This window comes from Furipterus horrens, unplaced genomic scaffold (assembly GCF_987537825.1).
Source record: "Furipterus horrens unplaced genomic scaffold, mFurHor1.1.pri manual_scaffold_8, whole genome shotgun sequence".
In the NCBI taxonomy this organism is placed as follows: domain Eukaryota; kingdom Metazoa; phylum Chordata; class Mammalia; order Chiroptera; family Furipteridae; genus Furipterus; species Furipterus horrens.
Window position 1 is genome coordinate 69,093,080 of NW_028327178.1, and position 15,614 is coordinate 69,108,693.

Consider the following 15,614-nt stretch of genomic DNA (forward strand, 5'->3'; position numbering starts at 1 on the left):
AGTTTTTTTCAGATGTGCAAACCCATCCCTGTTATGGCCTATGTCAAAAACCACCTTCTCCATGAATTTCTGCTTTTCCTTCCCCTAATAGGAAGTTGTCTTTTCCTTCCCTAGACCCTCACTTAGTTCTGACCTTCTGGCTGGTCTGTAAATGCTGTGCCCACATGGCTCTGATCTTCTGTCAGTCTGTGGGGGAGGGTCCCCCAAGTCTATTGAGAGCTCTCGTAGTGGAGAATAAATGGATGGAAATACTATTTTAAAAAATTTTGTCTTATAAGGGGATAAAGCTAGTTTTTACTTTTATTTCTGAAAAGGTTGTGAATTCTGATGATTGTATTAAATGGAAACATTTTTCTTTTCAGATAATGTGGATATAAGTGAACTTAAGCAGTTTTTTGAGACCAACTATTCTCAGATATATTTCATCTTTTATGAAAACTTTATAACACTGGAAAATAGTTTGAAATTAAAAGGTAAGCATTTCTACAATTTTTTTTTTTTTTTTGATACACAGTTGTTTTAAACATTCAGGTTTTCCTGCACCTCACACTCACACTTCCTAAAGCTGCACTCATCCTCTTATCTTCCAAACCTGGCTCCCCTAACCCTAACCCTAACCCTAACCCAGAGTCCCCACTGCTGTAATGCCAGCTTATGGACTAGACTCAACATCCTAAATGCATCTTTGACGTCTCCCTCTTGTATCCCTTTTCCTTATATCCATGAAGTGCCTGCGGGATACTCAGGTGTATGTTCTGGCTGCACAATAACAATATAGGGACTGGAACTTGAGGAAGAGAGGTGCAATCATGCTGTTGCCAAGGAACAAAGTACAGTAGTCCCTCTCTATATCGCAGTTCACTTATCGTGGCCTCGCTGTATCGCGGGATTTTAAAAAATATTATATTTAATTATTTATCATGAATTTTTCGTTATATTCCGGGATTTTGTGGTACATTCTCTATACATATGTTGTTAAAGTTACGTAGATTTAAGAGCGTAGAATATGTTTAAGAACATAAGTAGTGTTTATAAAAGTGTGGAAAAGGTTAATAAGGGATTGGGAGAGGTTAATAAGGGACTGGGAACGGTTTATAAGTGTGTGGGAAGGGTTTATAAAGCCTTAAAATATATATAAGTACTAAAATAAATGTAAGGTTCCTACTTCGTGGATTTTCACCTATTGCAGGGGAACGTCTAGAACGTAATACCCGTGATAAGTGAGGGAATACTGTATATGCAGAGGAAGAGCAGCAGTCAGGAATTTCGGGTACTTCCTTCTTTTATTCCACAAAGAGGAAAGATGAAGGAGTAGTGGGTGAGGGGAGGAAAGTGGTCACAGATGCCCAGAGAAGAGAGAATTTAAAGAATGAAAGATCAGCAGTGCCTGGTGATACAAAAAGGGGAGTAGCAGAAGGACTAGGAAATGATAGTGCACCAAGGAGGCTGTCACTGACGAGTGAAAGAAAAGTTCTACCTGAGTAGTGTGATCAGAATCCAGACAAAGAGAAATGGAGTAACTGGGTGGTGAGACCATGAAGGCTACATGTGAGAATACCATTTTCGAAAGTGTAATGATGAAGACAGAGGATTGTATCTCAAGGGGTAGCTTGATCATGGGAAGGTTTAAAGGATGCATTTCCTTGTCTGCAGGCTGAGGAAAGGGAGGTAACTGATGGTGCAAGTTAATGTGGGAAGTGGATTGAGACAGGGTCAAGTAAAAAGAAGAGGACATGGAGAGGAGTGTATAGATGCCCTCATTGCTTCTATAAAACCTGAGGCATGGAGGGAAGGAATTTTGGGTGAGGCACTGTGGTGGTCTCTGACATATAGCAAATGTCTCAGTTTTACAGAATGTTCCAGGCCTCTCGTATGTCATCATACATGGGCCTGTGCCCAGGATTCCAGCAACTGTTGTTTTCTTTTAAATGAATTGCTCTGTTTCTTCCCCTGTGATTTATAAATCGATGTAAGTCTTGAACTTAAAATTCTTTTTTTAGACAAATCATTAGATATTTCAAATATGAATTCATCTAATTATTTTTCTAGTTTTGTTCCACTTTTCTTTTTGTAGATGTGTGGAGAATAGTGTGATATTATGTGCAACCAAAATAACAAAGAAAAAAAACGGCCTCATATCCTAAAAAGAACCCAAAAACATCCTATAACCTAAAAATCCCATTTTTAAAGGATCCTCCCTCTCGTCCTCCTCTCCCTTTCTCTTAATCTATGTTTTTAGAAAAATGTAGCTGTTTAAGATGGTATCAGTTAGTTTGTGCTGCATAGCAAACCATCCCAAAACTGAGTGCCGTAAAACAACAACTAGTCATTTAGCTACAATTTTCTGGGTCTGTTTTGGGGTTCTTCTTGTTTAGGCTAGCTCATGCCTCTGATATTAGCTTGTTGTGGACAGCCTCATTCACATATGGCCCATGTGGCCCATCTTCTCCAGCTAATGGGCTATCTTGGGCTCCTTCAGATGATGATCTTAGAGTTCAAAGCTCAGGAAGAATGCTTTCAAGTTTGCGCTTGCCTCACATTTGCTAATATCTGGCATTGGCCAGAACAAGTCATATGGCATCTCAGATTCAAGGGATGGAAAAAGAAACATTTTTTGATGGGAAGGGAAAAACCCTCTCCATTTTTACAATCTACTGCAAAGAATCATAATGAAGATCCAATAAAAACAGGGTCAGATTTTGAAGTTTCTTTCTTTTAGTACAATCTGTGTTTTGATTGGAAAGTAGGAGAGAAAGTATACCAAAACAAAAGAATCAAGGAAAATGTTCACTAGGAATAATGTACTCATCTTGAAGTAACTTCAGCCTTCCAGTTATTCAGGCTAAATCCTGAGTTATTGACTCCGCCTTCAAAATACAACTGTTGGCCTCTTCTCATTGCCTATGCTGGTAATGCTGAAGCTCCCATTATCCCTACCTGGATCACTCAGCTCTCCCTTCCCTCTTTAACTCCTACCAGAGTCTCTTCAAAAGAGCAGCCAGAGTGATGCTTAAAAAATTGACTCAAATTTTGACTCTCAGCTCTCTAGACTCTCAGATGGCTTCCCAGTCCTAAAGTCATTACAATAGCTTCAGACCCTACCTGCCTTTCTTTTCCCCATCTACCTATTAATTCTCCCTCTTTGCTCCAGACACAAGGGCCTTCTTGCAATTGCCCTTCTTCCTGACCATGCCAAACCTGCTCAGCCATATGACTTTGCAGTATCTAGTCTTTCTGCCTGGAAAACATTTCCCTCAAATTTCCATATGGCCTATTTTCTTACATCAAATTTTCATGTGGCTGGCTCCTTACCTCTCTTAAATCTTTGTGCAGATGCACCTTATAAGCAAGGTGTCAAAATTGCATACCACCCTTTTTGGCATTCCTCATTTGCCTTTCCTGTCGCTTTTCTCACTTTTTGAACACCTCCTCCTGCCAGAATGCTTCCTCCGGGTTGTTGTGTTTTATTCGTTGCTGTATGCTCAGTGCCTGAGATAATCCTTCACATAGAGACATTCTTTGGTATTCGTTCAATGAATAAGTGATACCTACTTCATAGAGCTGTGAGGATTCCATTAGATCAGGTGTCCACAACTTATAGCTTGCTGCTTGTTTTTATAAATCAACATTTATTGAACTCAGCCATATCCATTCATTTATGTATTGTCTATGACTGCTTTTGCGCTATAACAGCAGAGTTGAGTGGTTTAAAGGGAGGCCTATAAAGCCTAAAATATTTATTATCTGGACCTTTACAGAAAAATTTTGCTGATTTCCTTAGATGATATATGCTAAGCACTTAGCACAGTGCTTGGTACATAGACTCGACAATAGGTGTTGCAATTTTTATTATTCTTTATTATCAAAAAGTGTGCAATTGCTTAAAGATATATATGACTTTTTATGATTATTACTGCTCTATACCTATTCATATCACAAAATCAGAACTCATTCTTTGTTTTTACTGTGAGTTCTATCACAAAATGACCTCATAAGTAACTAATTGAGAAATGACTAAATTTCCTGTCATGGGTTGATAACTTGGAAAACATGGGAGCTGTGTTTAACAGTTAGCAAGGAGCAGCTCTGGTAGATATGGACCCTGGCTTGGTAGTCCATTTGCACTCCTAACACAGGTTCCACACTACCTCCTGGTATTATTTGAATAAATCAATATATGTTGAGGCTTTAATGTTTTAAGATACTTTTTTAACATAAGTTTTTAACATCTTAAAATTTACACATTGTCATAATCTTTTTTTTAAACATTCCAGGGAATAATAAGTCACAAAGGGAGGAGCTGGAATCCATCCTCTTTCTTTTTGAGGTAAGTTTTTGTTAATTCATTTAGCTTATAAGATTCTTGTTGAAAATAGAGTATTTAGATATTTATTTTTACTTGAAGACAAATATAAATCGACATTTCCTCCCTCCCTCCCTTCCCTCCTTCCTTCATTAACAATAGGGCCAAGAATGTTCCTGTGATTTTTTTTTTCCCCCAAACACGTGGGAGAATTTTTTCTATGTGGGTACCTAGACATGAAATTATTAGCTGGAAACATGTACATTTTAAATGTTGATATTGCCAAATTGCTCTTCAAAAAGGCCATATAGAGAAAAAAGATGGCAGTGGAGTAGGTAGCAGTGTTGTCTGCTTGCTCCCATCGCGGAAGGATTTGGAGTACAAACATGGAGTGGAGTGGGTGAGTGCGGATTTCAGAGAGCGCAACTGGATGGGAGTGTGGGAGCAGTGTGAAAGAGGGCAGAAAGCTCAGCCCACACTCTCCAAGCAGAGTTGCTGGGCTTCCCAGCCTGGTGTCTTTGCCACACTGCACCCGAAAGGGGCAGCTGCTGACTGGCTCAGTAGGTGGGATCTGCTTGGAAAATTCCACCTGCCATAGGCACACCAACCAGCAAAGTCCCAGAGGGAGTGAGCAATAAGGTTTGGTTGAAACAGCTGGAGGCGTGGGATGACAGAGAAGAGCCCGGACTGTGAGAAACTATGTGAACTGAGTCTTGGTGGGGAACCACTGGGCTGGCAACCCTGTGCCTGAGGGTGCTCACATCAAGGCTCCAACCAAACAAAAACACAGAACTGAGCTACAGAGAAGGGCCCATGTGGGAAAGCTGCAGCAAAACCCCAGACTTAGTGGGGACCCCTGGCAGGCAACACTGTGCCCACATGCATGCTGCTCACACCAAGGCTCCACCAAACAAAACTGCAGAACTGAGTGGTGAAGAGGGGCCCATACAGGATATCTGCAGTGAAATCCCAGACTCGGTAGGGACCCCAGGCAGGCAACTCTGTACATGCAGGCACGCGACAAGGCTCTGCCAAGCAGGGAGGCAGGCCAGTGCTGCACCTTGGAGGCAACACAGAGACTTTTTTAGAGGAGGAGTGGAGATGGGACCCGAGGCTGGACAGGGACTGTGGGCATGCACACTGGCTCGCCAGCAGAGTAGTGTTGCTAGACAAGCCTGAGGAGTGCTGGAGGGTGCTACAGGATCAGTGTGTGTGTGTGCGGGGGGGGCCCAGCTTAGTGTGGTTCACAGCAGAGAGTTGCAGCAGCCCCACGAGTGAGAGCATAGCAGCCTCAGAATCCAGCTAGATCTCACAGACAGCCAGCCAGAAAAGAAGATTTGAAACCCATGGAATTGTGACCAGGGGCGGTTCCAGAAAAAGAAACAGCACCCAAAGGTTGTACTGGGGAAAAACTTTCTTTAATCTGTTTCCTACCTTTTCTCCCTACTATTCTTCTTCTTTAATTTTTTTTGTTTGTCTGTTTTCTTTATCCTCCCTCTTGCACTAAATATATAATATATAACTGCTATGTAAACCAATACTACACACTTCCACTTCCTCACTTCATTCTGCATTCTTCTCTCCCTCTTTCAACATACAATGTAAATGTTACTGTCTCTCATAGCATTGACCCTACTTGCTACTATTATTATTCTACCATCTTCCCTCTCAAAAATCATCTTTCTTTCATTTAAAACAACTCTTATCTGTTTTTCCTATAATAACTTTAACCTCTTTACATCTATATTAGTACTGGTTCATTTGCTGCTGATAGTGTGATTGTGAGTGGGGGATATTTTTGAGGGTGTGGGTTTCTTGACTGGGTTGTGTGTTCATGTTTTAACAGCATCTCCACAAAAGAACTCAAGAAGTGGTGGGCATAGTGACTCTCAATCAACTAGCCAGGGGGGAGGTTCCACCACAGAGTAACTGAAATACAACCAAACAGCCTAAACAAATGGCATAAAGGGCATCCCAAGAGCATCAAGCTCAGGAGATCAAAGAGACTGCACCACTGAATCCCCCAGATTTCCTATACAGAGTCTCATACCTTGAAGGTGGGAAATCAAAGCAAACAAATATAAGAAACAAAAACAAACAAGAAGCATCCAACATGAGGAGACACAGAAACAACCTCCCAATGAAAGGAAAACAGGAATCCCCAGAAATATTGCTAGATGAAACAGAGGTAAACAAACTGTCAGACAAGGAATTCAAAAGAACAGTTATAAGGAAGCTCAATGAACTTGACAAACTCAGAGAAAACTACAGCGAACTCCAGGGTAACTACAAAGAACTCGAGGGAAACTACAAAGAATTCCAGGGAAGCTACAAGGAACTTATGGAGAAATAAACCAGGTTAAAAAAGGACATAGAAACTATCAGTAAGAACCAGGAAAAATTGAAGAATACAATTTCTGAAATGAACACAATAGAAGAAATCAAAAACAGGCTAAAAAAAGCAGAGAATCGGATCAGTGACTTAGAGGACAACATAGAAAAAATTCCCAGACAATGCAACAAAATGAAAAAGAATAAAAAAGAATGAAGGGGGTTTAAGAGAACTACAAGAACACATGAAAAGAAACAATATTCGTATCGTAGGCATACAAGAAGAAGAAGAGTAGCATGGGATAGAAAACCTGATAGAAAAAGTAATGACAGAAAATTTTCGTAACTTGATGAGAGAAAAAGTCAAGCAACTCCAGGAAGCACAGAGGGTCCTAATGAAGAGGAACCCCAACAGGCCCACTTCAAGACACATCATAATTAAAATGGCAACATTCAAAGACAGAGAATTCTAAAGGCAGCAAGAGAAAAACAGAAAATAACATACATGGGAGCTCTGATAAGGCTATCAACTGATTTCTCAACAGAAACACTACAAGCAAGAAGAAAATGGCAAAAAATATTCCAAGCAATGAAAAACAAAGGCCTATAATCAAGAATACTCTACCCGGCAAGGCTGTCATTCAAAATGGAAGGTGAAATAAGGAGTTTCCCAGACAAAGGAAGACTAAAAGAATACATCTCCACCAAACCAGCATTGCAAGAGATGCTAAAGGGAATGCGTTAAGAAAAAGAAGAAAAAGAGGGGGGTGGGGGGAGGAACACAGGTACATAGGGAAGTGAATAAGTACCTGTCAGTAATAACCTTACGTGAAAATGGAATAAATGCTCCAATTGTAAGACATAGTGTAGCGGAATGGATACGAAAACACGACTTACATATATGCTGTCTACAAGAGACACACCTCAAAACAAAAGATTTACAGAGACTGAATGTGAAGGGATGGAATAAAGTATTCCAAGCATAGGACATGAAAAGACAACTGGAGAAGCAATACTTATATGAGACAAAACAGATTTCATAACAAAGGCCATAAAAAGAGACAAAGAAGGACATCTCATAATACTAAAGGGAACAATCCATCTAGGAGATATAACCCTGGTTAACATGAATGCACACAACATAGGAGCACCCAAATATATTAAGGAAAATATTGGAGGACTATTAGAAGGATATCAGTAGCAACACACTCATAGTAGGGGACTTTAACACCCCATTATCAACCATGGACAGATCTTTGAAGCAAAGAAACACCAAAGAAACATGAGGTATTGAACAACACTCTAGATCAAATGGACTTAGTTGATATATATAGAACTTTTCACCCCAAAGAAGCAAAATATACATTCTTTTCAAGTGCACATGGCACATTTTCAAAGGTAGACCACAAGTGGAACACAATACAAGCCTCAACAAATTCAAGAAAATTGAAATTATATCAAACATCTCCTCAGATCACAGTGGCTTAAAAATGGAAATCAAACTCAAGGAAAAAAATAAAAGACATTCGGACTCATGGAGAATGAATAACATGCTATTAAAAAACGAATGAGTTAACAATGACATCAAGGAAGAAATCAAGAAGTTTCTGGAAACATGATAATAACACATAACAGCCCAAAACCTATGGGACACAGCAAATGCAGTCCTGAGAGGAAGGTTTATAGCAATACAGGTCTACCTGAAAGGGATAGAAGAATCTCAAAAAGTTTTAACCCTACAGCTACAAGAACTAGAACAACAATGACAAACAAAACCCAGAGCGAGTTGAATTAAGGACATCATCAAGATCAGAGCAGAATTAGATGACATAGAGACTAAACAAACCAAAAGATCAACAAAAGTAGGAGCTGGTTCTTTGAAAAGATAAACAAAATCCACAGTCCTTTAGCCAGGCTCATACAGAAAAAGAGAGGACCCAGCGAAACAAAATCAGAAACGAAGGAGGAGAAATCACAACTGATATTACAGAAATACAAACGATTGTAAGAAATTACTACAGACAACTGTATATCAAGAAACTTGACAACCTAGATGAAACGGACACATTTCTAGAAACATATAGTCTTCCAAAATGGAATCAAGAAGAAGTAGAAAGCCTGAACAGACTGATAACAAAGAGTGAAATTGAAATATTAATCAAAAAACTCTGGGCACAAAAAAGCCCTGGAACAGTTGGCTACACAGGCAAATTTTACAAAACATTTAGGGAAGAACTAAAGACTGTCCTTCTCAAACTATTCCAAAAATTCCAATGAGAGGGAAGACTTCAAAACTCCTTTTATGATGCCAGTATTATGCTTATTCCAAAACCAGGTCAGGACATAACAAAGAAAGAAAACTACAGGCCAATATCACTGATGAACATAGCTGCTAAAATCCTCAACAAAATATTAGAGAACTGGATCCAGCAACACATTCAAAAGATCATACACCACAATCAAGTGGGATTCAACCCAGGGATGCAAGGATGGTTTAATATTTGCAAATCAATAAATGTAATACACCACATAAACAAAATGAAAGACAAAAATCACATGATAATATCAATAGATGCAGAAAAAGCATTTGGTAAAGTACAACACACATTTATGAAGAAAACACTCAGCAAAATGGGAATAGAGGGAGCATACCTCAACATAGTAAAGGCCATATATGAGAAACCTGAAACCAACATCATACTCAATGAACAAAAACTGAAAGCATTCCCCCTGAGATTATGGTGAAGACAAGGATATCCACTCTCTCCACTCCTATGCAGCATAGTCTTGGTAGTTCTAGCCACAGCAGTCAGACAAGAAAAAAGAAATAAAAGACATCCAAATTTGAAAAGAGGAAATAAAACTGTCATTATTTGCAGATGACCTGATAATGTACATTGAAATCTCTATAGACTCTACCAAAAAACTACATGACACCATGAATGAATTTGGCAAAATAGCAGGGTACAAAGTTAATATTCAGAAATTGAAGGCATTTCTGTACACCAACAATAAAATGTCAGAGATAGAAATTTAAAAATATTTCTATTTACTATAGCAACAAGAAAAATAAAGTACCTAGGAATAAACTTAACCACAGAGATGAAAGATCTGTACTCGGAAAACTAATTAACACTGAAGAAAGAAATTAAGGAAGATAAAAATAAATGGAAGCATATACCATGTTCATGAATGGGAAGAGTCAACATCATTAAAATGTCCATACTACCCACGGAAATTTACAGATTCAATGCAATCCCTATTAAAATACCAGTAACATATTTCACAGACCTAGAACAAATACTTAAAAATGTATATGGAACGAAAAAGGACCCCAAATACCAACACCAATCTTGAGACAGATACAGTAGGAGGAATTACAATACCTGACATCAAACTATACTACAAAGCCAGTGTAATCAAAACAGCCTGGTACTAGCATAATAACAGACGTATAGATCAATGGAACAGAATAGAGAGCCCAGAAATAATCCCAGGTCTATATGGTCAACTAATACTTGACAAAGGGGGAAGGAACATAAAATGGAGTGAGAAGAACCTGTTCAATAAATGGTGTTGGGAGAACTGGACAGGGACATGCAAAAAAATGAAACTAGAACAAGAACTGACACCACACACAGGATAAACTCAAGATGGATCAAAAACTTAAATGTAAGTCATGGCACCATAAAAATCATAGAAGGAAACATAGGCAGATATCCCATGTCACAATATTTTCACTGATACATCTCATAAGGCAAGGGAAATACAGGAAAGAATAAACAAATGGGACTACATTAAACTAAAGAGTTTCTGCTCAGCAAAAGAAACAACAGCAAGATGAAAAGGTAACCAGCCATATGGGAAAACATATTTCCCAATGATACCACAGACAAGGGATTTATATCCAAAATATATAAAGAACTTACACATCTGAACACCAAGAAGACAGACAGCCCAGTTAAAAAATGGGCAAAGGACCTGAACAAACACTTCTCCAAGGGGGATATACATAGGGTCCATAGGCATATGAAAGAATGCTCAACATCACTAGCCACCAGAGAGATGCAAATAAAAACCACAATGAGATACCACCCCACACCAGTCTGAATGGCCATCATCAACAAATCAACAAACACGTGGTGGCGAGGATGTGGAGAAATGGGAGGCCTAGTGCACTGTTTCTGGGAATACAGACTGGTGTAACCACTATGGAAAACAGTATGGAATTTCCTCAAAAAACTAAAAACGGAACTGCCTTTTGAACCACCGATTCCACTGCTAGGATAATATCCGAAGAATCCTGAAACTCCAATTCAAAAGAACCTGTGCACCCCTGTGTTTATAACAGAGGTGTATACAATAGCTAAGTGCTGGAAACAGCCTAAGTGCCCATCTGTAGATGAGTGGATTAAAAAACCGTGGTACATTTACAAAATGGAATACTCTGCAGCATAAAGAAAGAAAGAACTCCTGCCATTTGCGACAACATGGATAGAACTAGAGAGAATTATGCTTAGTGAAATAAGTCAGGCAATGAAAGAAAAATACCATATGATATCACCTGATACAGGAGACTAATGAACAACATAAAGGAATGAAATTGAACAAGGAACAGAATAACAGTTATCTGTGTGGTGTGCGGGAGGGAGAGAATGGGTACATGTAGGGGAAGGGTTTAGAAAAGGAGCTAGTATGAATAACCCACGGACATGGACAACAGGGTGGGGAATGACTGTGGGAGAAGAGGTGGGCTGTGGGGGAAGCTATGGGGGAAAAATGGGACAACTGTAATAGAAAAAAATAAAATTGAAAAATGTCATATGAACATCTGTAAACTTATCTGTAAGTCATATGTAAATTTCACTAACGAACAGTGGACATAATTTGTCTTTTTTATATATGCATACTGACATGTAAAATCTTAATGTTTTTTATATATATTTTTCTGACTACTAGTGAGGTTGCAGCCCTTGTATTTTTCTGTTTATCTATGTGCGTTGATCATATATTCTCTTTAAAGTTGAAACAGTGCTTGGGTTTTGTTTTTGCTATATTAAGCTTAAAGTGTTTTTTTGTCCAAATGTATCAGCAAATGGCCAGATGAATGGTACTTTGAAAACTATACCTGAACCAAATTATAGGTTCTGAAAGTTAATTGTGGGTTGTCTAGAAGTTATTCAGGGTTTGAAGAGACATGTACTTAATAAGTTAGTGTAAGATCAATTTTATTACTGTAAAGGAAAGGCCTAATGTGTGTTTGTTGCAGAGCTGGCTGGAGAGGGAGGCCAGGGGAGGATGGCTGTTGTATTAAATGTGGCTAGGGCGCGGAAGCAATTCCAGCAAGGAGAATGGGTCGGATGGAGGGCTGCTGCATGCTCTGGCAGGTCAGCGAAGAGCTGTGCAGAGACCTCTCCTTTTATTGAGTTTTGCAAGTATAGAAATCAATAGGGAGGGTAAGGAATGAGCTCACAGGTACATTTCAATAATGATTACAATATACAATTACTTAGGATTAAAACAATGGGAGGTTAATATATAAACTATGAAGAATGATTTCTATCAAAAGCAAGAACTAGGAATTCAGTCATCTATTCTTTTAAGATCATGGGAACGGCCACACTGTTCCTTAAACTTTAACAGAAAGCACACAGGGTTAAACACCACCTGTTCTTGGCTTTGTTTGGTTTCCTTGGCAACATCAGGAAAGATGGAGTACTCTGCAAGATTCCTTTTAAGTCACAGAATGTCTTGAAACCCTTAGCCTGATCAGTAAAAGACTGTTGGCGCCAGTGAGTCCAGCTCGCCAGCTCGGGTCATAGAGCACCCGGACCGAGAGGCATGAGAGTATGCCTCCGTTTAGGAACCTTGATTTCCAGCATCAAAGGCTGTCCACGGGCTTTGTGAATTTCTGGAATAAAACAGATATGGAAACCTCCAGCTCAGGACTTAGTTCATGGATGTTACTCAAAAACTGTGGTTCCCCTTTCTCTCCTTAGAGGGTTGTACTCACTCCTCAGATTAACAAACATTTGTTCACCTCATATTTGTGGTGGTCATTGTATTTCCTGTGGTAAACCGCTTGTGAATGAAACCTGTGCTGAGTTGTAAGACATGCAAGGCAGATCCTCTGGAATCACAGTTACAACTTAAATATGTATCTGCTACCATCACTTGTGTAGACTATTCATTTAAATTATTTTATTTATGTAATAGCTGGTGCACTTACTAAAGAATTTATAACATATGCATGTTTGAAGCATGATGATAAAGTGTATTTTTGAGCCCCTTCCCCTCCCCCATTTTAAGAACTAGAAGCTACTTAAGTGCTCCTCCTTGATCCCATCTTTCTCTCCTCAAGGGAACCACTTGTAACAACGGAGTCGCTCAGAAGGCCATTAAGATGTGGCAAGCAGGAAAAAAGTTTATTTGGAGAATCAGCAACTGGAGAGGGAGTCCTGCCATGGGTGGTCAGGACTCCAACTCCTAGGGGAGAGGGGGGTTGCTTTATAGGGGAAAGAAAAAAGGGATTTTTGAGCTTAGTTGGCTGTTTGATTACCTGGCAACTGCGGGTGCGACGGGCTGATCAAAGCAGAACCCAGTTTAGTTTATTTTCAGTTTGAATCACCCTGTTATCTCCCAGGCAGCTGCAGGTGGGGCAAGGAGTGGGGACATGGGAACTGGGGATGTGATATCACCACTGCCCTGCATTTTATCATTTCCTTTGTTTTTAGAAAATGGTTTTACCACAAGAATTTGTTCCCTATACTATGCATTGTGTAGTTTTGTTTGTCATTATTACAGTCAACATTATTTTTATTATTTCTAAGATGTACCCATGTTTCTGAATTTAGCTCTAGTTCATCTCATTCCTACTGCGGGATTAAGTGAATACAGTATATGATTTATGTAAGTCCAACAGTTTGTAGGTTTTTCTTTTGGCTTTCTTGGAAGATAGAATGTCGGTGAATAATGATAAGCTTGCCAGTTAGTCTGTATTCCTTGTGTTACTGCACTGGCTATAGTATTGTTTTTTTTCTGTAAGATGGTTCTAGTAGTGCTTAGTTGTCTTTAACTTCATTTGAAACAATTTTATTAGACTGTATTTGTGACAGCTGTCATATTGATACAGAGAGATCTGATCAGATCCTTGGGAAGGAGAAGGGCGGAGCCATAGGAGGAGGTTGCCCAGGACAATGGCAAACAATCTAGAATAGGATTGGCTGAGAAGCTGAATGCCTCCTGAGTGCGTGGAATTGTGGACCAGAAGATTTTAAATAAAAAGAGGTCAGAGACTGACTCTCGGGCTCTTCTTGCTTGAGGATTCCTGGATGATTGTGCTGCAGCTGCCTGCATTTCCCAGTGGACAGTATTTTGAATGGGAAGGAACTCTAGGCAGAGCCTAGGATTGGGCTAGCCTGGCAGAGGGTGGCAGGTTTATTCTTTGTGTGTTCTAGAGGGGACAACCTCTGAAGCCAAAGCCTGCCATTCTTCCAGAATTGTGTAGCTTTTGTATCTTATGCTGTTTTAGTTTGTCAACTAACCCTATAGAAATAAGGTAATTAAAAAATACCAGGGAAATGTTAGGAGAACTCAGGTGTTAAAGTTTAGCCTTAATTATAGGGTTAAGTGATTAAAGCTATAACTAAAGAGTTGCAGAGTTCGGCCTTAATTGATAGGCTTAAGTGACTAATGCATGTGGAAAGTTGTTATTCCCAAACTGTAGCTTTTGAATAAGGACTCCTTTCTTTTATCATCAAATCTTTCCCTGTGTAATTTTGCGTAGATGGTGGCGGTGGGCAGTAGGACCTCACTTGCTGTTCAGGTACAATATCACTATGCATTTAACTAAAAATTTATCAAAATTGGTGAACTTTTGTGTAGCCATTTTAATATTTTATAATTTTTTAAAAAGAATTTTATCTATTTATTTTTAGAGAAATAGGAAGGGAGGGAGAAAAGGAGAGAAACATCAATGTGTGGTTGCCTCTCGCATGCCCCCAACTAGGGACCTGGCCCGCAACCCAGGCATGTGCCCTGAATGGGAATTGAATGAGCAACCCTTTTGTTTGCAGGCCAGCGCTCAATCCACTGAACCACATTAGCCCGGGCTCATTTTAATATTTTAATATTGAAATGGAAGAAAATTCGGAACATTTTTTGCATATTATGCTTTATTATTTCAAGAAAGTTAAAAACAATTGAAATGCAAAGTAAGATTTGTGCAGTGTATGGAGAATGTGCTGTGACCTATTGAACATTATCAAAAAGTGGTTTGTGAAGTTTTGTGCTGGTGATTCCTTGCTGGACGATGCTCAACTATTGGGTAGAACAGAAGTTGATAGCGATCAAATTGAGAACAGTGTTCTAGCACACGGGAGATAGTCGACATACTTAAAATATCCATGTCAATAAAGTTATTGGTGAAAATGAAAAATGTGTCTTGTATGGAAAAAAACTAAACCTTTTTGGCCAACTCAGTACACTGATAAAATGATAAAGGTAGTCATTCTGTTTTTGATTTATAGAGAGTTTTGTTAATGTTTCATCAACAATAATGTTTTCTGTAAATTATTGGTATGTACTTGGTCAGATTAAGGAAGTTCGTTTCTATTCCAAGTTTGGTAAAATATATAAAAATTCATGGATTGGTTTTGAAGTTATTAAATGTTTTTTCCTGCATTGATTGAGGTAACATATATGATTCTTAATGAATATTAATGTGAATTACAGTTTTGAATTTTTTGGAGGCTAATATTTTGTTTGCATTTTTAGATCTATGCTCACAACTGACGCTGGCTCAAACTTTCCTTCCTGGTATTGTTTTCGAATGATCCTCTTAGAAAGGTTATAGAACCTGTTGTCAAGTGTTTCTTCTTTTTCTGTTATATAAAATAGTTTGTATAAGATTGGAATGGTCTGTTTCTGGAAGATTTTTAGCCTTTTCTGAAAAAGCCATTTGAAAACTGGTGCTTTTTTG

The 15,614-nt window shown here is 38.9% G+C and overlaps 1 protein-coding gene across 1 annotated transcript in view; it reads left to right on the forward strand.

Moving 5' to 3' along the window:
- The window catches only part of RALGAPA2 (Ral GTPase activating protein catalytic subunit alpha 2), a 401,573-nt gene that overhangs the window by 60,001 nt on the left and 325,958 nt on the right, over positions 1 to 15,614 (forward strand). The window contains exons 2-3 of the mRNA XM_090285992.1: positions 363 to 473; positions 4,275 to 4,327. Of these exons, the coding sequence (XP_090142118.1) occupies positions 363 to 473; positions 4,275 to 4,327 (164 nt within the window). The remainder of the gene's footprint in view (positions 1 to 362; positions 474 to 4,274; positions 4,328 to 15,614) is intronic.